This window comes from Vipera berus (genome assembly GCF_964194415.1).
Source record: "Vipera berus genome assembly, chromosome: Z".
NCBI lineage: Eukaryota > Metazoa > Chordata > Lepidosauria > Squamata > Viperidae > Vipera > Vipera berus.
This window is the reverse complement of record NC_138205.1, coordinates 61,465,767-61,488,078: the sequence shown is the minus strand read 5'-3', so window position 1 is coordinate 61,488,078 and position 22,312 is coordinate 61,465,767. Positions and strand designations below refer to the sequence as shown.

Sequence of the window (22,312 nt, the reverse complement as noted above, 5' to 3'; positions counted from 1 at the left end):
TTTCCTGCCTAAATGACTAGACAATCACTTCTCTGAAATAAGTCTCCTGCTTGAGTGGGGGGTTGGACTAGAAGACCTCCAAATTCCTTTCCAGCTCTGTTCTCGTTGATATTTATATCACTGAATTGCATCTTATTGCATAGAGTCCAATGTTCAAGCTTGTCAAGATCGTTCTGAATTTTGAGTATATCATCCAAACTGTTAGCAATTCCCTTCAGTTTGGTGTTATCCATAATTTTGATATTGTCCAACCCTCAGCTCAAGCAAGAAACCCTATACCATTTCAGACAAATGGCTGTCCAATCTTAAAAAACTCCAGTATTGGAGCTTCCACAACATCTGGAAATGAGTTGTTCCACTGATTAATTGTTCTAATTGTCAGAAAATTTCTATTTAGTTCTAGATCGGCTCTCTCCCTTATTAGATTCCATTCATTGCTTCTTTCAGGTGCTTTGGAAAATAATTTGACTCCCTCTTCTTTGTGGCAGTCCCTTAGATATTTCAACATTGCTATCTTATCACCCCTAGTCCTTCTTTTTATTAAACTAGACAAACCCAATTCCTGCAACCATTCTTAATATGTTTTAGCCTTCAGTCTATTAATCATCTTTGTTGCTCTTCTCTGAACTCTTTCTAGAGTCTCAACATCTTTTTTATATTATGATGAAAACTGATGCACTGTTACAACTGTGGTCTTTCCAAGACATTACCAAGCGGTATTAACTACTTCACATGATCTTGATTCTATCCCTCTATTAATGCAGCTGCTTTGGCTTTTTTGGTACTGCAGCACCAAAAGTGCAGTGATACTCCACTAGTTAGTCCTCTCACAGATCCCTCTCACAATTAATACTATTGAGCCAGTTTTGGTTTTTCTTTCCTAAAAGTAGAACTGTACTTTTTACTTTCCTAAAAGAAGAACTGTACTGTGCCCAAGATGAAACCTTGAGGTACTCCACTGCATTCTTCCCTCCATCAGATCTACTTCATTGAAGACCATATATCAAGTGTGGATAGCAGCCAACTGCATAACAATATAACAGGACAGAGTATAATCTTCAGAATGTCAGCAAGTATTACTGGTCTTCTCTTTATGTTAGACACTCGTAGGTTCTTTGTCATTGTTTAGGCTTTTTAATAAGGTTGTTTCTGTGATGTAGAAACCTCCAAATCACTCTTTAAACTCAGATTGCATTTTGGGGGAAAATGTCCTTAAAAGCAGGTGATACGTCAATTGTATAAGACTGTTCAGATTATCTTTTTTCAAATGGTGCAATAGATATGATTCTTCTGAATAAGATCTGTAGAGTTATATACAAATCTATAGTAGGACAGTTAGGGTTCTTCTTGGCACAGTTCAAAGATCAGCACTTAGGATGCTTCTTAGCTATGTTCCCAACCACTGTGATTGCAGGTTGTCAGTACTATTATGCAATTGAGCCTGTTTACTTTAGGTTTGGCTATGTGAGTTAAAAGGAGTTATATAAGACAGTTTGGTCTAGGCACCTTGAGAGAAAGTAAGAGATCATGAGTTCTAATCCCACTTTAGCCATGAAAGCTAGCAGGGTGACCTTGGAGCAGTTACTGTTTCTCAGCCTAACTCACCTGCTGTTGTGGAGAAAAATAGGAGGAGGAAGTATCTTCACTGTACTGAGTTGTTTATTGAAGAAATAATAAAGGTGGGATAATTAATTAATTTGTTTTTCATATTTCAATCCGTTACAATGTAATTTTGTGCAACTTGGGGTAGATTGCTTTCCTTGCTGCAGAAATGCCTGCCTTACCCCATTCCTCAATAGTTTAGTATGCCCCCGGCCAGAATGCTGACTTTAGCAGTTTTCATTGTTGGGCTGGAATTCTCTTAAAGGTCCTTGGTACTTTCAGTGAAAGTAATGATGGGCCATTCTTCAATGGTTCTGATGGTTTACTGAAATGGCTGTGTTAAATTGCTTTAAACTTCTCCAATATAAATTACATTCACTTGCTAACTTTCTGCCTGTGATATCACCTAGATCTCGCCTAGATTTATGTTTCTAATCTAAGCCTACATAATTATGTTGGAGTTGTGTTTACTTTGCACTTACCTTTCCACAGGTCTATATTAATATAAAATTTAATATGAACAGGGAGGTTCGACGAGTGAACCTAAAGAATTTTAAAATCTTGTATTTATATATAAGTGGCAAATTCAGCTAAAACCAAATTGAGGAGGAAATGAAATTAAATTTTTGCAGTATCTCATGTGTGTGGTTTCCTGTAAAAACACCTGCATCAGAAAGCAGGATAGGGCTTGGGTGGAGTAAGAATTAAGTTTTTAGCAAGTCTTTAGTAAGCCGGATGTTAGGAGAGGGACAACTGACTTGTGACATTACTTAGTTTTGTGTAAGGTTTGGTTTAAAAAAATTGAACAAATTAATAGAGAAAATTAGACCAAGATTAATAGAATGTCTATTTAACAAAGAAATACTTTCCTGAATTCCAAGTGCAAGGGACAGACAGGCCTGGGCACATAAACATAAACAGCTTGTAAGAATCATAGAAGGAACTAGCTACCAATGTCTAGTATTGGATATTCAGCATGAAATAATATAAACTTTATATTTGTCCAATACTGAATGCTGGCTAAAAACAGCACTGTTGCACTAATCCATTATGGCTTTGTTCATTATGGGATTGGTGAGTGCTTCAGCTGACCAGTTGGAAAAGGCAATGTACCTTGCCCAAAGGAAGACAATCTGAATTCTTTATTCACTGATCCTTTTAAGCAGACAGAATAAAATTGCTTTTTTTTTTTTTTACTAAGGTTACCTTTGTATGAGGAGTCAGTTTATGAGGAGTCAATTTTCACCAGAAGCAATACAAATGGGAAAAAAAGATACTTTTGTTGCCAATTATCTCACACCAAAATTATGGTGAAGTTTAACATTGTAAGTAGGCTAGTCAGCCCCACTAGGTATACCTGACTAGGAAAGCCACAGGAAAGGCTAGCACTACTTTTATAATAACAGAATTTTGCAGGTCTGACTGTGCAGCTTATTATCTCCTTTCTTATACTCCAGTGAATCAGGGAAGCATATGCCTGAACCACTTCTAAATGTTATCTGTTTTGAACTTTTAAAATTTTGAAAGCTTCAGTCTATTTTGTCTTGGTAACAGCTAATTCAACAGCATATTCGTATTCAATAATTTTCCTTGCTCTTTACCAAATATATAAATGCAATTGGCTGATAATGAATATGATTTTTGCTTGTTTGCTTTTGATATAACCAGAAGAGAAACAAACAACATGATTGCCAAAGGCAAGATTAGTGAACAGGTTTGTGAGGAGAATTCCCTGGACATTATGCAGAAAGGAAGTGTGCATGACCAATGAAACAAATGAATTTGCAGATCTTTCCAATGAGATTTTTACTATCCATGCTTTTACTTTTAATCAGCTCAGTGCAATTTGAATCAACATTTCTCAAGACTTGATATAAATCTTATCCTGTGTTTGAACACAACTTTTATATGCCTTGCACCCCATGTTTACTAGATGAACAAATGCATGGGAAATTTAGTAGAGAGAGGCTGAATACTTACACATCTGCAGTTCTCCCCCACAAATCCCATTTCCCATTTTTTCATAGTTTTTTATTGTTCTGTAGTAAATTACTGGAGAAATAAATTGTAGAACATGCAAAGGAACATTAATAAGTTTAGAAAAATAGAGGTTAATAAGCATCCATCCTCTTGCCTGTTGATCCTTACTGTAAGTGCATCACATTCCTATTATTTCTACACACACACACACACACACACACACACACACACATCTTGCCTGTTGATCCTTACTGTAAGTGCATCACATTCCTATTATTTCTATACACACACACACACACACACACACACATATGTCAGGACCCACTTAATCCCACATCTTAAGAAAGCAGAACTCTTGGAAACGAATTCTTCCAACAGGAACTTTTATTAAGAATAGTTGATAGCAGGCATACTAGATAGGATCTGAGATTTCCCACACAGAATGATAGGTTAAGGTATCCCCAAGCAAGAACCTACCCCATAGTGCACCCGGCCAGTGTGGGATGACCAATCCCCAGGTGTTAGGTCCATCATGGGAAAAGGGGAGATAACATCGGCCCATCTCCAGATCACACAGCAATGGTTGACGGTTCTTCACACCTTCCTCTGGGATCGTAGGAACAAACCAGGCACAGAGGTTGCATTTTTTATTCCTTCCCTTGTTCTAGCTGACAGTTTAGGGAGATAAGTTCGGACAGAGATATAGTGCAGGGGAGCAAAATGTTGTATTGTAGAGAATACAGGAAGCAAAGGCAATAAACGAAAGCAAAAGGCTACTGTAAGGACCCACTTCAATCTACATCTTAAGAAAACAGAACTCTTGGAAGATAACATCCATCCAGCTCCATTGGCACGATCATTCAATCTTCTTATTGCCCAGATCCCAAGTGTTGCCTCTTTCCCCCTCCCCTTTTCCCTCACTGTTAGTAAAGAGCAGATCTTCAGAGAGACATAGGATGAAAGGCAAATGGCAACATTCTTTGGTTAATAGACCCAAAGTGAATCAACAAATGGTTACTTTGTATTGTATCCAGGAAGTGAAAGTAATAAAACCCCCATGCATACCCCCTCCACATTTTTAGTATGACAGAATCTAGGAGATAGTAAGGATTAGTTTGTAATTTAGAGAGGATAGAAATGAAATATAACTGGATTCTGACAATTACATTGTAGCGGATAGAGGAAGCAATAAACCCATGGGCATGTCCCCCCTCCCCCTTGGGAGTATGGCAGAACCCAGGGAAAGGTGATATTTGCTTTTCGGTTAGAGGGGATACATAGAAATGAAATAGGAATGGGTTCTGACATCCTGCCCCCCTTAAAGATAGGAGAGATCCAGCTGTAGAGACAACAAAACAGGCATATAGGTTAGTCGGGTTTGTTGGGAAATTCTGTATGAAACTTTTTTAGCAGTTTGGGTGCTTAAACATATCATTTGTGGACCCACTCATTCTGTGAAGAGGGAAGGTATTTCCAAGTTACTAGGTATTGGGTTGCCCCATGGTACTTCCTATAATCTAGGATTTCTTTTATTTCAAAGTGTTGTTCTCCTTCAACCATGACTGGAGGTGGTGGTGGGGATTTTTGGCTGTAAGGGCGATTGTTGTTTTTGTTTCAGCAAGCTGCAGTGAAAGATTGGGTGTATTTGTCTGAGGTTCTTCAGCAATTCTAATTCTACGGTAACTGGGTTTATTATTCTTTTAATTGGAAAAAGTCCTATATATTTTGGACCAAGTTTTTTTCAGGGCTGTAGGGATTTTAGGTATTTTGTAGACAAATATACTATTTCTCCTACAGTGAATGTTTTAGGTTTGACTCTTTTTTATCTGCTTGTGTTTTGTGTGCCTGTCTAGCTTCGTCTAAGGTGTTCCTAACCACTGACCAGGTGTTTTGTAATTGGGATATCCATTCTTTCAGTGATGGGATTGCCGGTTCATTTGGGGTTAGTTCTGGCATAGGGTTGAAACTTTGGCCAGTGATTACTTGAAAAGGAGTGTAGCCTGTGCTGTAGTAGACTGCGTTATTGTAGGCAACTTTTGCGAAAGGAAGTAGGTCCATCCAATTCATTTGCTGAAAATTAATAAAGCACCTTAAATATTGCTCAAGTATTGAGTTCGAATGTTCAGTCGATCCATTAGTCTGAGGATGATGACTAGATGACATTCTAAATTCTTTCCATAACTCTGATGTGGATTGCACTCCCCTATCTAATATTTATTTATTTATTTATTTATTTGCATTTATATACCGCCCTATTCCCTGAGGACTCAGGGCGGTTTACAGGGAATTAAAAATCCACCATACAAAAGTTAAAAAACCAATTAAAAGATATTAAATTACCCTGTATACATTAAAACCCGAATTAAAAATTTCTCCTCAGCCTGGGCCTGAGAGCTCAAAGAGCCAGGTCTTCAGGCCCCGGCGGAATGATCGGAGGTCGGGGGCAGTCCTCAGCTCCACCGGCAGCTGGTTCCAGAGGGCAGGCGCTCCCACAGAGAAGGCCCTATCCCTGGGTGTCACCCGCCGGCAATCTCTCACCGGCGGCACCCTGAGCAGACCCTCCCTGTGGGAGCGCACTGGGCGAAGGGCGTTTGATGCCGGCAGCAGGTGTTCCCTCAAATAGCCCGGACCCAGGCCATGTAGGGCTTTATAGGTAATAACCAGCACCTTGAATTTCACCCGGAGGGCAACCGGAAGCCAATGCAGCTCGCGGAGTAGAGGTGTTACATGGGAGTATCGGGAAACCCCCATTACAACTCGCGCGGCCGCATTCTGCACCAGTTGAAGCCTCCGAGTGGTCTTCAAGGGCAGCCCCATGTAGAGAGCGTTACAGTAGTCCAAACGGGAGGTCACAAGCGCATGAGTAACTGTGCGTAGGGCGTCTCGGTCCAGATAGGGACGCAACTGGCGCACCAGGCGAACCTGTGCAAAAGCCCCCCTGGTCACGGCTCCTATGTGGTCTTCAAAATTGAGCCGTGAATCCAGGAGGACGCCCAAGTTGCGAGCCCTATCAACGGGGGGTAACACCTCACCCCCCATCGTTAGAGGTGGAATAACTTGGTTAACCCGAGATGCCGATATGCACAGCCACTCAGTCTTGGCGGGATTGAGACGAAGCCTGTTTCTCCCCATCCAGACCTGAACCGCCTCCAGGCACCGGGACATCACGGAGAGGGCATCGCTGGGTTGGTTCGGGGTGGAAAGAAAAAGTTGGGTATCATCAGCGTACTGGTGATACCCCACCCCGAAACCACGAATGATCTCGCCCAGCGGCTTCATATAGATGTTGAACAGGAGAGGTGAGAGGACCGACCCCTGAGGAACTCCACAAATGAGAGACCTCGGGGTGGATCTCTGCCCTCCTGTCAACACCGACTGCGAGCGGCCCTGGAGGTAGGAGGAGAACCACCGTAAAACGGTGCCTCCCACTCCCAACCCCCTGAGACGCCGCAGCAGGATACCATGGTCGATGGTATCGAAAGCCGCTGAGAGATCTAATAGGACCAGGACAGAGGAACAACCCCTGTCCCTAGCCCTCCAGAGATCATTCACCAGCGCGACCAATGCCGTCTCCGTGCTGTATCCGGGCCTGAAGCCCGATTGGTACGGGTCCAGATAATCAGTTTCCTCCAGGAACAGAGGGAGCTGATGCGCCACCACACTCTCAACAACCTTCGCCAGAAAGCGAAGGTTGGAGACTGGACGATAGTTGTTTAAAACAGCCGGGTCCAAAGCAGGCTTCTTGAGAAGGGGCCTCACCACCGCCTCCTTCAAGGCGGCAGGGAAGACACCCTCCTTCAAAGAAGCAGTTATTACTGCATGGAACCAGCCTCGTGTTCCCTCCCGAGCCGCATAAGCTAGCCAGGAGGGGCACGGATCCAACAAACAGGTGGTGGTGCTCAGTCTCCCCATGATCCTGTCCACATCATCAGGGGAAACAGGGTCGAACTCAGTCCAGATAACATGCTCAAGACCGCCTGATTCCTCCACGTCAGACTCTGCCCAGTCAGAGTCCAAGCCGGTCCGGATCAGAGCGATTTTGTCCGCCAGATGATGACTAAACTCCTCGGCTCGTCCCTGCAAGGGATCCTCTCTCACCTCCTGGTTAAGGAGGGAGCGAGTCACCCTAAACAGGGCGGCCGGGCGATTATCTGCGGACGCGATAAGGGAGGCAAAGTAGTTAGACTTTGCCGTCCTTATCGCCGCAAGATAAGACCTTATAAAGGTTCTTAACTGCAATCGGTCGGATTCGGATCGGCTGGATCTCCAACCGCTCTCTAGACCTCGTCTCCGACGCTTCATCTCCCGGAGCTCCACAGAGAACCATGGGGCCCAACGGGATCTGCGCCGAGTCAGAGGTCGCGAGGGTACAACGCAGTCGAGTGCCCTGGTGGCAGCCGTTTCCCAGGCCTCCACCAGAGCATCGACTGGGCTGTGGGTAAGGGTGATAGGTATAGGCCCAAGCGCCCTCTGGAACCGGTCCGGGTCCATTAGGCGCCTGGGGCGGAACCACCTGGTCGGTTCCGCCGCCCAGCGGCGGGGGATGGCATGACGGAAAACCAGCCTCAGGAGGTGATGATCTGACCATGACAGAGGGGTGATGGATGGGGAACCCCCTCCCAGATCATCCAACCACTGTCCAGACAGGAACACCAGGTCGAGAGTATGATCCCCCTCGTGAGTAGGGCCCTCAATAACCTGGGTCAGGCCCATGGCTGTCATGGAAGCCATGAACTCCCGAGCTAACTCCGACGACCCCCCCAGTGATGGCAGGTTGAAGTCACCCAGGACTATAAGCCTGGGGAACTCCACCGCCAACCCTGAGAGGGTGTCGAGCAGCTCAGGCAGGGCTGTTGCCACACAGCTGGGCGCCAGGTATGTGAGCAACAAGCCCAACTGAACCCGAGGACCACATCTCAAGAGGAGGGATTCACTCCCGGCCATCTGGACAATGGTGGCCTCCCGGGGACACAAAGTCTCCCGAATAACCACTGCCACCCCACCACCCCTGCCCTGAGCCCGCGGCTGGTGCAGCACCCGGAAACCCGGCGGGCATATCTCGGTGAGAGGCACCCCTCCCTCCGAGCCCAGCCAAGTTTCCGTGATGCACGCTAGATCCGCACGTTCCTCCTCGATCAGATCACGGATGAGGGGAGCTTTGTTAACTACGGATCTAGCGTTAAAATAGACCAACCTGAGCTCAGGGGCCTGATCACCCTCATCCCCGGGTAAGAGGGCGCTAACCGGAGGGTCGGAGCGCGCCACCGCTCGGAGATAGCGGGGGCGCGATCCCAGATGTTGATATGGCCCTCCGCGCAGACACCTGCTGCCGTTCCCTATCGCCGTGGGGATTTGAAGCCCCACCCCCACATTCTCAGAACCAGCAGCCACCTCCCCCAACCCCGTCCCGTCAGGACCTCTAACAGGACCAGACTGAGTGCCGGTTAAAAATTCCCTCCCTTCCCTCCCCCTCACTAACTTCTTAAAATAACCGGCTAGAAATTTTATCAGGGGCCTCTTAACATATCTTGACTCGAGGCCCCTATCTAAGCCCAACCACCTCTCGGAATCCCAAAGCTTGGGATCGTCATTAAGGGGAGTATGGAAACAGGCGACAGGTCGCGCCCATGAGGCAGAGACTGCCCTAAGGGCATACAAGTCAGCTCCGGAGTAGTGATAAATCATATGATGTGTTCGGGTGCCCCATCAATCTGTAGATGTGCTGCACAAATAGTTTTGCTAAAGTTTTTGCAGTAGGGATTTTTTGGCAAGGGATAAAATGCACTTGTTTTGAAAATAGATCCATAACCACCCAGAAGGGATGCGGTGGCTCAGTGGGTTAGGATGCTGAGCTTGTCGATCAGAAGGTCGGCAGTTTGGTGGGTCAAATCCCAAGTGCCACATAACAGAGTGAGCACCTATTACTCATCCCAGCTTCTGCCAACCTAGCAGTTTGAAAGCACATAAAAATGCAAGTAGAAAAATAGGGACTACTACAGTGGGAAGGTAACAGCGTTCCATGCGCCTTTGGCATCTAGTCATGCCGGCCACATGACCATGGAAATGTCCTCGGACCAGTGCTGGCTCTTTGGCTTTGAAACGGAGATGAGCACCGGCCCCTAGAGTTGGAAATGACTAGCACGCATGTGCAGGGGAACCTTTACCTTTACCTTTTTTAACCACCCAGATAACAGTGTTTCCGTTGCTTTCTGGTAACTCCACTATAAAATCCATGGATATTTCTTTCCATGGGGTCAAAGGATTTGCCACTGGTTGTAGCAGTCCGGGTGATTTCACTTGCAACCTCTTAGCAGCTGTGCAAGTTGGGCAGCTGGCCACATGGATTTCTATGTCCTTTTTCATGGATGGCCACCAAAACTGTCTTTTGATTAAATGTAGTGTTTTTACAAATCCAAAATGCCCTGCTGATTTTGTATCATGGCACAGCTGCATGAAAGTGACTCTTTGGGTGGTTGGTATATATAACTTCTCCCCCACCCATGGCAGTCTGTCTTTGATTGTGCACACATGTTTATTATTAATCAACCTCATTGATTAATTGTATAAATACTGCAGGGGCCCCTTGCAGTTCAAATAGCAAAACTTTGAATTAATAGCATCTCATCAGGTAATTAAATGCAGTTTTCCATTTGTCCCCTTCCTTAATCCTAATGCAGTAGTATGCTTCACTTAGGTCTAGTTTGGTGAAAATTCTTCCTTTTGATAGGTGGGATAACATGTCCTTCATGAGGGGTAGGGGGTACAGGTTGCTTTCATTGATTGCATTCAGGGTGCGGTAATCCATGCACAAGCGCAAGGTAACATCCTTTTTTTCTCTGAAAAGGACTGGGGCGGCTACTTTGGGCTTTGCAGGTTCGATAAATCCCTTTCTAAGTTTTTGTTTCTGAATCTTTTCATCTCCTCCTGCTCCTTAGGGTTCATGGAGTACAATCTGGGCTTTGGGAGTTTTGCCCCAGGTTTGATTTCTATGGCACAGTCTGTGCGTTGTTGAGGAGGAAGCTTCAGTAGGTCAATTTCTGTTTCCTCCACCAGGACGTACCATTCATCTAGTCAGCTAGGATCCCCTCGGGGTAGGCAAGCATTGTACATAATTCAGGCCATCCTTGAAGTGGCTAAGGAGGATGTCTTCTGGCCAGTTCAGTTTACTGGCAATGGCCCAGAATTCTTGCATATATATATACCAGGTGTCTGCCTTGCTTCACTGTTTTGATCTTCTCATGGGCTTTCTGGTCAGCCAGGGGGTCCTTGAATCACCTTCTCAGTGAGGACATGATGTGGTTGAAGTTGTGAGCTCTGAAGCATTGGAATCATGCATGTTCACCATCCATTCTGCAGCCGCCCCATCCAGAGCGTATTGCACAATATGGATATGGGCTTTGTCACTGGGGACATCTCATCTGTATTCTTCCATGTAGCTGAGGACTTGTGTTAGGAAGAACCCCCAGCATTGCAACTCTCCCCTGAATTTCACATCAATGGTGGGAATCTTTGGATGGATCGGTACCTTTGCCACTGATGGTGTTGTCTCCCATCCTGGTCAGCAGCTGTGGGTCGGTGGGGAGTGGGGTATGCTAAAGTGGTAGCTGTTGTCTCAGCAGTCTTAGTGGACATCCCCGGGACTTCAGCTTCCGATTCTGGCTGCAGCCCAAGGTATTGGTGCGGCCATGGGGTTCAGGTTTCTCATCCCCAAGAGAGCCGAGGGAACTTTTCATCAGGTCAATAGCTTTCTCTAGGATCCAGTTCGAGTGCTGCACGCTATCTCCTTCCTCTTCATTAAGGTGAAGGATCTCTCCATTTTTTGCTCCATTTTGGTGGCTGCCCCATCTTAGGGTCACCTTTCTCGATCTCTTCTCTCACTCATCTTTCTTTCCAATGCCCATTGACCACTGAGGTTTATGGCTGTGCATTTCCACCACTTCTTCTTCTGAGCAGTAGGATGTCTCGGATCCCGACAGCTAGCAGGGTCCCTGCCAGAGGGAGGGCTCCCCCTTCACAGTGGACTCTTCCTTCCCTGCCCCATCATCTGACATTGTAGATTTTGCAAAGTCCTCCTTCCAGGTTGACTATTACTGCAGTTCCTGTCTAATGTCAGGACCCACTTCAACCCCACATCTTAAGAAAGCAGAACTCTTGGAAATGAATTTTTCCAACAGGAACTTTTATTAAGAATAGTTGATAGCAGGCATACTAGATAGGATCTGAGATTTCCCACACAGAATGATAGGTTAAGGTATCCCCAAGCAAGAACCTACCCCATAGTGCACCCGGCCAGTGTGGGACGACCAATCCCCAGGTGTTAGGTCCATCATGGGAAAAAGGGAGATAACATCAGCCCATCTCCAGATCACACAGCAATGGTTGACGGCTCTTCACACCTTCCTCTGGGATTGTAGAAACAAATGAGGCACAGAGGTTGCATTCTTTATTCCTTCCCATGTTCTAGCTGACAGTTTAGGGAGATAGGTTCAGAGAGAGATATAGCACAGGAGAGCAAGATGTTACATTGTAGCGGATAGAGGAAGCAAAGACAATAAACGAGAGCAAAAAATTACATTGTAGCAGATAGAGGAAGCAGAGGCAATAAACCTGCGGGCACATCCCCCCTCCTCCTTGGGAGTATGGCAGAACCCAGGGAAAGGTGATGTTTGCTTTTGGGTTAGAGTGGATAGATAGAAATGAAATAGGAATCGGTTCTGAGATCATATGGTATTGTAACAAGTATTCTCTTTTCCAAATTGTACAAGTGTATGAAAACACATACCAGAAATTTACATTTAATCAAAATCCTTTGAGTGACCAGGTCAAAGGAGATCTTGTCATTTTTACCATGATGAAGCTTGAAGGGGTTGTGGGTCAGGAAGAGGGAAATACCCATTTGTTAATTGATATTTGGAGAAAGGACAGAGAGGATGGCATATGATTCCTATCTCAAGGCTGGAGCTGTTTTGCCTCTGTAACTAGTTGAAAGGAATCTCTTCCCTTCCATATGACATTTCATTGAATGCCAGGTTTGTGTTAATTTGAATGGAAAGACATTTAAATAACTTTAAATCCATAATCATTACTATTTTGGATATCGATGTTCAGAAACCACCTGTTATTGCAGCTGAGCCAGGACTGGTCCTTTTTTGCTTAGAGGCGAATTCAGAACATACATTTCAAAGCAGGTTATACTGTTCCAATTTTTTTAATGCTGCTATCTATTTAATTGTTAAGATGTCAGTTTTTGTAAAATGCCTGGAGCCTTTTGAGAATGAGCACTGGGAAATATATATATGAATGTGATGTCATCAAAGTGCAACATGAAATGGGTGTGATGATCCTGATGTTTAACACAAGCATATAAAAGTCAAAACTTGTGAAAATTTGTCATCTTACCTTAAAAGAACATTCTGTAAGCTAGCATTGCAGAATATGCAATTATAAAGGATTTGGAAGAAACATTTTAAATAAAAATTACAATAATTGGTGGTTTTAACTTATCTTATGAGTGACATTATATATATATATATATATATATATATATATATATATATATATATAGTGTCAGAAAAAAATGCTTCTCAAAAAGTATTAGGATCATCTAAGATGTTAGATGATCTACAGATCACACAATGAGATGAATACATGTTAAGTGCCATGTTAATATATATGTTAACAAATAAAATGCATAATAACTCAGTGTGTATATTCATCACATTTAATGGATGTGTCTGCTTGTAAATTTGCATATCTTAGCCATATACTATGCTTTTCATCATGTGTACTCCTTAGTGGGTCTTGAGTAAGAATCCATATTTAATAACTAAATAATAAATAAATAATTCCCTCTTCTTTCTCACCTGAAGCTAATTTATTGCTGCTAATGGCAATGAAAGACCATGAATTTTCTCCTGTAGGAAAAGATAGGCCAAAATTATGGATAAAGATACCTAAAACACCATAGTTTCATCTTCTTGATTTGGAGTAGCACATAAGCTTTATTACATTACATTACATTAATATCATTTTTTTCCAATTCTGAAAGGTTAAGATGTCACGTTCCTGTATGCATGTGCAGATGAATATATGCATGTGGGAAGGGGGGCATTGTGTATGCAAGGTTTTAGATAGGCATGGTTTCAAGTGCACTCAGGTAAATACAGTCCTTGAATGACTGATTCAGATCCTGATAGTTCCTTCTGAATCAACATTATCTGTCCTTTCTTTATGAAATATGAGTCTATGCCCAATAATAATTTGTAATACATATCAACCATTCAACAAGTAATGTCTGACAGATAGAAACTTCCTAACAACATGAGACTGAGCAAAGGGAAATCCTTCTGCTTCCATTGCCTGTATAAGTAGGAAAAGGATCAATAGCATATTTGTTGACAAAAGGAAAAAGCAGAATGGCTCCCTGCCTTAAAATAGCTGCAAAATTATATTTAAAATAGTAGGTATATAAGCTGACAAACATAAAAGAGAAGCTTTTTTTGCACTTCTTGGATTTGGAAGGAGCTTCCTATATGATAAGCTTCCCATTCACACTTCTATTCCACTCCAGAAAGCAGTCGTTTTTGAAATGAGCTTTTTCCCTGCTCAGTTGAAAATGTAATAACAGTGAAGATTCAACAATAAGTTTGTTTGGACAACTCTATTCCATTGTCTCTTTTGAAAAATGAAGGCTAAGAACTATTGTACCTAGGCTGCAAAAATTCTGCAGGCCACTAGATATGTACAAGGAACAGCTTGTCTGCTATTCCCCCCAAAATTATCATAATACTTTTCTCTAATTTTGTGATCTGTCTTTTCTGACAGAGTGAAATCAAGGTGTTTTGTTACCATTAGCAAGAAATGTTAAATTCTTTCCTTTTATTTAGAGATCAAATGGTTATTTACAGCCAAGATCTAGTTATTTTTAATTGAAGTGCTGTCAGTCAGATAACAAAAAGCAGACCCACCCAAACCAGCTTCTGGGACTTTATCTTGGCTGAAAAAATTGTTTGCTGTGACTAGAATATGATGTGCCAAGCTGAGATGGCATGGCAATAGCAGGTGTGGCACTGCCAGAAAACTAGACTCACAGTTTTGTATAAGAAAAATGATCTAATTAAACAGAGTGAATTAAATGCATGGATCAGAGTTGAAACATGTATTTGGGACTGGTTTCTATCAAGAAGCAAAGGAACACATTTGGGACTCAGATGTCTAGATGCCATTTAAATATTTTGTCCCAATGCTTGTTTCTTTGTTTGCAATTGCACAACCAGTTCCAGTTATTATTCTGAACATGCTTCTTAAAATTAAATGGAGAATGCCTATTTTCCCCATCTTTCCACTTTGAAAGTCATCTGTTAGAAAATGCTTGTATGATTACATATCTATTAAAATTGCCACAAACTCTGACTTACAGTATCTGGGTATGTAAAATATGTTAAGGCATGAAATATGAACACCAAGAAGAGCCAATGTACAGCACATTAAATATAACTTATTTAGTTAGTTAGTTATTTAAATAGGAAGGTTTTGCTGAAGAACAGCCAGATTCTATTTATTTGAAAAGTAGTATTAAAGCAGAATTTAGGAATAGCCAGCATCAAAGTAGTGTTTGCTTTCATGTTAAAGCAATTTGCACAAAAAGGAGGCTAACAACTTGTAATTGTTACAGAATAAGTAGTTAAGATGTGCACTTTATATGTGTATTTCCCCCAAAATATACTTCATGCAGTACCTCATGAAATATTGTGCAAAAAGGTAGGAATATCAATGTGGAAAAGAATGTGCACTTCCTTTATCTGTCCTTTTTAACATTTTCAATTAAAAAAGGATTAGTATATGAAACAATGTGGAGTCAAAATGGAAATCAATTCAAAAAGATATTCCAAACTCTCCACAATCTGATTCTCCTTGTTCAGCTGTCTGATATATTAACTTGGTTGCTCTTAAAGCCATACAAATCAATATAAAAAGTTAAAAATTACAAGTTTTGTTGACTTCAATAGGATTTAATTGAAAATAGCCTGGCTCCAATTCAATGTGTTAAAAGAATGGAAAAGATATTGATATTTTTGGATGCAGAGAAAGCCTTTGACCAATTGAATTGGCAATTTTTATTAAGAGTTGTTGAGGAGATGAATTTTGGAGAAGGTTTTCTACATGCTATGAAAGTTATATATCAACAACAAACTGCACAAATTATAGTTAATGGGGGATTAACAGAGACTTTTAAAATTGAAAAAGGTACAAGACAGGGTTGCCCCCTATCACCATTATTGTTTGTTTTAACATTAGAGATTTTATTAATCAAAATTCGAGAGTCTTCTATGATAAAGGGAATTAAAATAAAACAGAATGATTATAGATTGAGAGCTTTTGCTGATGACTTGGTTGTGACAGTATCCCAACCGTTACAGTCGGTTATAGATTTGATGGAAATTATAACTCAGTATGGTAAGGTTTCTGGGTTTAAGGTGAATAGTAATAAGACTAAGATATTATCTAAGAACTTATCTATGAGTGAAAGGGATATGTTATCTAAATTAACAGGTTTTGAAATAGTGAAGAAGGTTAAATATTTAGGAGTATATATTGCAGCCTCAAATGTAAAATTGTATAAGAATAATTATGAAACACTATGGTTGAAGGTACAAAGGGACTTAAATAATTGGAAAAAATTACAATTATCATTACTGGGAAGAATTGCAGTTGTTAAAATGAATGTTCTACCAAAGTTTCTTTTTTTGTTTCAAATGATACCTATATTGAAAAAGGATGCCAACTTTGATCAATGGCAGAAGGGTATTAACAAATTTATTTGGGCGGGGAAAAAACCAAGAGTTAAATTTAAGATTTTACAAGATGCCAGGGAAAGAGGGGGACTCAAGGCACCAAATTTGAAATTGTATTATGATGCGGCTGCTTTGACCTGGGTTAGTGATTGGCTTAATTTAACTAACAAGAGAATACTGCATCTTGAGGGATGGGATTTGGTATATGGATGGCATGCATATTTGCTTTACGATAAGAAGGTGGACAGGGCTTTTAAATCCCATATTCTTAAAGGTAAAGGTAAAGGTTCCCCCGCACATGCGTGCTAGTCGTTTCCGACTCTAGGGGCTGGTGCTCATCTCCGTTTCAAAGCCGAAGAGCCAGCGCTTGTCCGAGGACGTCTCCGTGGTCATGTGGCCGGCATGACCATTGGGCCTCTGAGAGATGGCCGGGCAGGATCAGGGGCCTCCAGCATAAGTCCAACAAGAGGCCCCTGGTTAAGTTCCTAGTTAAGTTCTTTGTCGGGTTAGGGAGGGGGGCGGGAAAAGACTATGGTTGTTTGGTGAAGGGGGGCCTTCCAACTACCATAGCGCAGGCCGGGCCTACGATCGTTCACGAAGGTGAGGAACGTGGGCCAGTCGGCGACAAAGCCCAGTGGCGAGCTGACGAACAACCAATTCCCAGGATGGTGGGGAACGGCAGAAGGTGCACAAGCAGAGGGCCGTATCGACACCGGGAGGGTCATCTCCGCTCTGTACAAGCGGTGAGACGCTCCGACCCTCTGTACTTCCCCCGAGGACCCGGGAGCGAAGATGTGCAGCCTCCTAAGCTCAGGCTGGTCTACCTAAATGCCAGGTCCGTTGCTAACAAGGCTCACCTTGTTCGTGACCTAGTGGAGAGTGAGCACGCAGACCTGGCTTGCATCACGGAAACCTGGCTAGGCCCAGAGGGTGGTGTCCCTCTGGTTGACCTCTGCCCGCCTGGTTTCCAGGTGCTGCACCAGCCTCGGGCCCATGGTAGGGGCAGAGGAGTGGCAGTAATCATCAGGGAGATCCTTAGCCCGCGGGAGACCACCGTCCCTCAGATAGTCGGGTGTGAGTCTCTCTTCCTGAGATACGGTCCGGGGGCGCAGTTGGGCCTGCTGCTGGCATACCTTCCACCTAATCGTGCAGCGGCAGCCCTGCCTAAGCTACTCGATGTCCTCTCAGGGTTGGTGGTTGAATTCCCCAAACTCATGGTCTTGGGCGACTTTAACCTACCGTCCCTGGGAGGATCGTCCGAACTAGCTCGGGAGTTCATGGCTTCCATGGCGGCCATGGACCTGTCACAAATAATTTCTGGACCGACTCATGAGGGAGGCCACACCCCCGACTTGGTGTTCTTATCTGGACGGTGGCATGATGATATCGGTGGGGGCTCCACGACCGTTACGCCCCTGTCATGGACCGATCATCACCTCCTATGGCTAGACTTCCCCTTTGCCACCCCCCGCCGTGGGTGCACGGTGCCAACCAGATGGTACCGCCCCAGGCACCTAATGGACCCTGACAGGTTCCAGGCAGCGCTTGGGAACCCACCTGCACTCCCTGCTCACAGCTCGGTGGACGCCTTAGTGGAAGCCTGGGAAAGGGCAGCCACGGAGGCGCTGGACCGAGTTGTACCCCTGCGGCCCCTGACCCGGCGCAGATCCCAGCGAGCCCCATGGTTCACCGCGGAGCTCCAGGAGATGAAGCGTCGGAGACGGGGCCTAGAGAGCCGTTGGAGATCCAGTCGATCCGAATCCGACCGATTGCGACTAAGAATCCTCACCAGGTCTTATCTCGCAGCGATAAGGGTGGCGAAATCCAACTACTTTTCCATCCTCATCGCGTCCGCAGATAATCGCCCGGCTGCCTTGTTCAGAGTGACTCGCTCCCTACTGAACCAAGAGGTGAGGGAGGAACCCTTACAGGGTCGAGCCGAGGAATTTGGTCAATATCTGTTGGATAAAATCGCTCGGATTCGAACCAGCCTGGACTCCAACTGGGCAGAGTTGGAGGAACAGGACATGGACAGTCTTGTCGACGTCACCTGGGAGGAATTTGATCCTGTGACTCCAAAGGAAGTGGACAGGATTATGAGGAGGTTGAGCTCCTCCACATGCTTACTGGACCCGTGCCCTTCCTGGCTGGCCTATGCAGCTCGAGAGGGGACACGAGGCTGGTTTCAGGCGGTCATCTCTGCTTCTCTGAGTGAGGGTCACTTCCACACCGCCTTGAAGAAGGCGGTGGTGAGACCTCTACTCAAGAAGCCCACCTTGGATCCAACCTCATTGAATAGCTTTCGTCCAGTCTCCAACCTTCGCTTCCTTGCAAAGGTTGTTGAGAGTGTGGTGGCACATCAACTTCCTCAGGTCCTGGATGAAGCGGTTTATCTTGACGCGTGCCAATCGGGCTTCAGGCCGGGCTACAGCACGGAGACGGCATTGGTCGCTCTGATGAATGATCTCTGGAGGGCCCGGGACAGGGGCCATTCCTCTGTCCTAGTCTTATTAGACCTTTCGGCGGCTTTCGATACCATCGACCATGGTATCTTGCTGCGGCGCCTCAGGGGACTGGGAGTGGGAGGCACAGTTCTGCGGTGGTTCTCCTCCTTTCTCCTGGGTCGCTCGCAGTCGGTGCTGGCAGGAGGACAGAGGTCGACTCCGAGGCCTCTCGTTTGCGGAGTCCCTCAGGGGTCGGTTCTCTCGCCTCTCCTGTTCAACATCTACATGAAACCGCTGGGTGAGATCATTCGTGGTTTTGGAGTAGGGTATCATCAGTATGCTGATGACACCCAGCTTTTCATCTCAACTCCAAACAGCATCAGTGATGCCCTCGACGTGATGTCCCGTTGCCTGGAAGCGGTCCGGGAATGGATGGGGAGGAACAGGCTTCAACTCAACCCGGACAAGACTGAATGGCTGTACATACCGGCAAGCCAGGATACTCAGAACATTCCATCCCTTAACATCGGGGATGAGTTATTACCCCCTGTTGATAGGGCCCGCAACCTGGGTGTCCTCCTAGACTCACAGCTATCCCTGGAAGATCACATAGGAGCTGTGACCAAGGGGGCCTTCTCCCGGGTTCAACTGGTGCGCCAACTACGGCCTTATCTGGACCTGGATGCCTTACGTACAGTCACCCATGCTCTTGTGACCTCTCGCCTTGACTACTGTAACGCTCTCTACATGTGGCTGCCCTTGAGAGCCACTCGGAAGCTTCAACTGGTGCAGAGTGCAGCTGCACGGACACTTTTGGGGGCCTCCCGTATCACACCTCTCCTCCGTGAGCTGCACTGGCTTCCCTCTGGAACTGCTTGCCTACCGAAATCCGGATGGCCCCCGACCTCCGCACCTTCCGGCGCGAATTAAAAACTTACCTGTTCCAGCAGTCCGGCCTGGCCTGATAGCTCTTGGGGTCTCAGTTATTATTATTACTATTGTTTCTGACTATTGTTCAACTGTATACCTACCTTACTCTGTACACCGCCCCGAGTCCCTCGGGAGAAGGGCGGTATATAAAAACAAATAAATAAATAAATAAATAAATAAATAAATAAATAAATAAATAAATAAATAAATAAATAAATAAATGACTAGACGCCAAAGGCGCACGGAACGCTGTTACCTTCCCACCGGAGTGGTCCCTATTTTTCTACTTGCATTTTTACGTGCTTTCGAACTGCTAGGTGGGCAGAAGCTGGGACGAGTAACAGGCGCTCACTCTGTTACGCAGCACTCGGGATTTGATCCGCCAAACTGCCAACCTTCTGATCGACAAGCTCAGTGTCCTAACCCACTGAGCCACTGCGTCCCATATTCTTAGAAGTGCTTTATTGCGTGTCTGGAAAAAGTATTGTTATAAGTTAAATTATAAAATATCGATTTGGGGAATTCCTGGACACGCGATAGAGGGCGTATCTATGGGAGTGAGTATGGATATGGTTTCTTATAAGGAATTACTTAGATTGCAAGGGAATGATTGGCAACTTAAATCATTAGAGGAGTTAAGACAAGAAAACATAAGTTACTCTTGGTTTCAATATACCCAATTGAAAGCTAGGTGGAAGTCAGATCAAAAGGTTGGCATCACAATTACAGATCAAAATTTAGTAAAACAAATTAGAGATTTAAATTGTGCACATATAAAGAGGATATATAATGCTTTAATTGAATTGGATTTGGAAACGGAACTGGTTAAAGACTGTATGATAAAGTGGGCACGAAATATTCAGGAACCAATTTCGTTGGACACCTGGGAGATAATTTGGGTCAGAAATGTTAAATTTACTCAGGCTCAAAACTTAAGAGAAAATTTTTATAAAATGTTTTATAGATGGCATCTGGATCCCAAGAAGTTGTCCAACATGTATCCTAATTTACAGTCTAAATGTTGGAGATGTGGTAGTTTAGAAGCTACCTATTTTCACATGTGGTGGACTTGTAGAAATATAAAAGCTTTTTGGATCAAAATTTGGTGGAACATTCAAAAGATTTTTAAGAGAAAGATAAAGTTTTCTCCGCAATTGTTTTTATTGGGTATTGTTGTAGATTGTGATGTTAAAGAAACTAACTTGATGTTGAACATGATAACAGCAGCACGGTTACTGTTGGGACAATATTGGAAGAAGGATAGTTTGCCCACTATAGAAGAATGGGTGTTTAAAGTTTCGAATCTTGCAGAAATGTCTAAGATTTCTGCTTATTTGAAAGATCGTTCACAGGAAAGATATATTTCAGTTTGGAGGAGATGGATAAATTATATTCAGAACAAATATGGGACTAAGAAGTTCCATTTAGCTTATGAGTAGATTTTAGTGGGATATTGTTATTGGTACTTTGTTTGTAGTTATGTTAAAGAGGAGTTAAAGCACATTATGAATTTGGTTAATTGTATATTATGCATAATTTTTATTTAGAATATGATTATTGTAACTATAATCCTGTATTTAGCTCTGGGAAGTTGTGGGGGAAGTGGGCGGGTTTGGGGTGGGAGGGATTTGGGGATATATTGTAAAATTTTGTTTTTGTAAAACTCTTTAATAAAAAAAGAATGGAAAAGAATGATAAAATTATTTGCAGTGTCACTTGATGCAAATAGAGGAAGCAGCAAATATACTTACTAATCTTTAGGCTTTGTTCAATTCAAAATCTGTCTTTAGTTTTAAAATACTTGCCAATCCAAACCAACATCATGATTTGCCTTGTTTTTTATGGTCTTGGAATCACTATCAGTATTATCTGTATCTTATTTGAAAAGATAGCAGATATCTTTCCTAACTTGGTGGGATTGCTCTTTTATTATCAGGGAAAGAAAGTCCTCCAGTAAGCGATGCTCCAGATGATGCTGATGAGCCCATGCCTGTACCAGAAGATCTTTCAACTAGCACAGGAGGATTGCCAAATTCTAGAAATGAAAGAGTTTTGGGTAAGATTGTTGGTACATGGGTTGATTCTGCTCTGTCATGCATAAGTTGTTTCACTTATACTTGGGAGAAAAATATTTAAGTCTGTACTCTCATTTTTCACAAAGCCTCTTTTTCATGTTTCTTTTCTGTCTTAAATAAAATAAATGTTCAGATTTAAAGCAAATATCAGGCAACCCTCTAACTTGAAAAAAAATCTGTTCAGTTTCCCCAAAAGGATGTCATAATGAAGAACTAAATTTATAAAGGCATGGATTATAGGGGAAGAGCTAACTTTGTAGTGGCTGCATCTGGACTCTGAACCTTCTGCCTAGGGAGGCCTGTCTCATTTACTCTCTACTATACTGATAGTCCTTAGTCCTTGACTTAAAGTATTTTTAATGGCTATTCAAAGTTACAATGGCACTGAAGAAAGTAACTTACAACCAGTCCTTAAATGAATATTGCAGTATCTTTGCAGTCACATGATTAAATTTTGGATGCTTGGCAACCAACCAACATAATGGTT

At 43.6% G+C, this 22,312-nt stretch overlaps 1 protein-coding gene across 7 annotated transcripts in view; it reads left to right on the top strand.

Annotated features, from left to right (window-relative positions):
* Window positions 1–22,312, top strand: part of IKZF1 (IKAROS family zinc finger 1) — a 122,690-nt gene that overhangs the window by 23,716 nt on the left and 76,662 nt on the right. For all 7 annotated transcript variants that reach the window (XM_081346491.1, XM_081346490.1, XM_081346496.1 and 4 more), the window contains exon 3: window positions 21,687–21,806. In XM_081346491.1, the coding sequence (XP_081202617.1) occupies window positions 21,687–21,806 (120 nt within the window). The remainder of the gene's footprint in view (window positions 1–21,686; window positions 21,807–22,312) is intronic.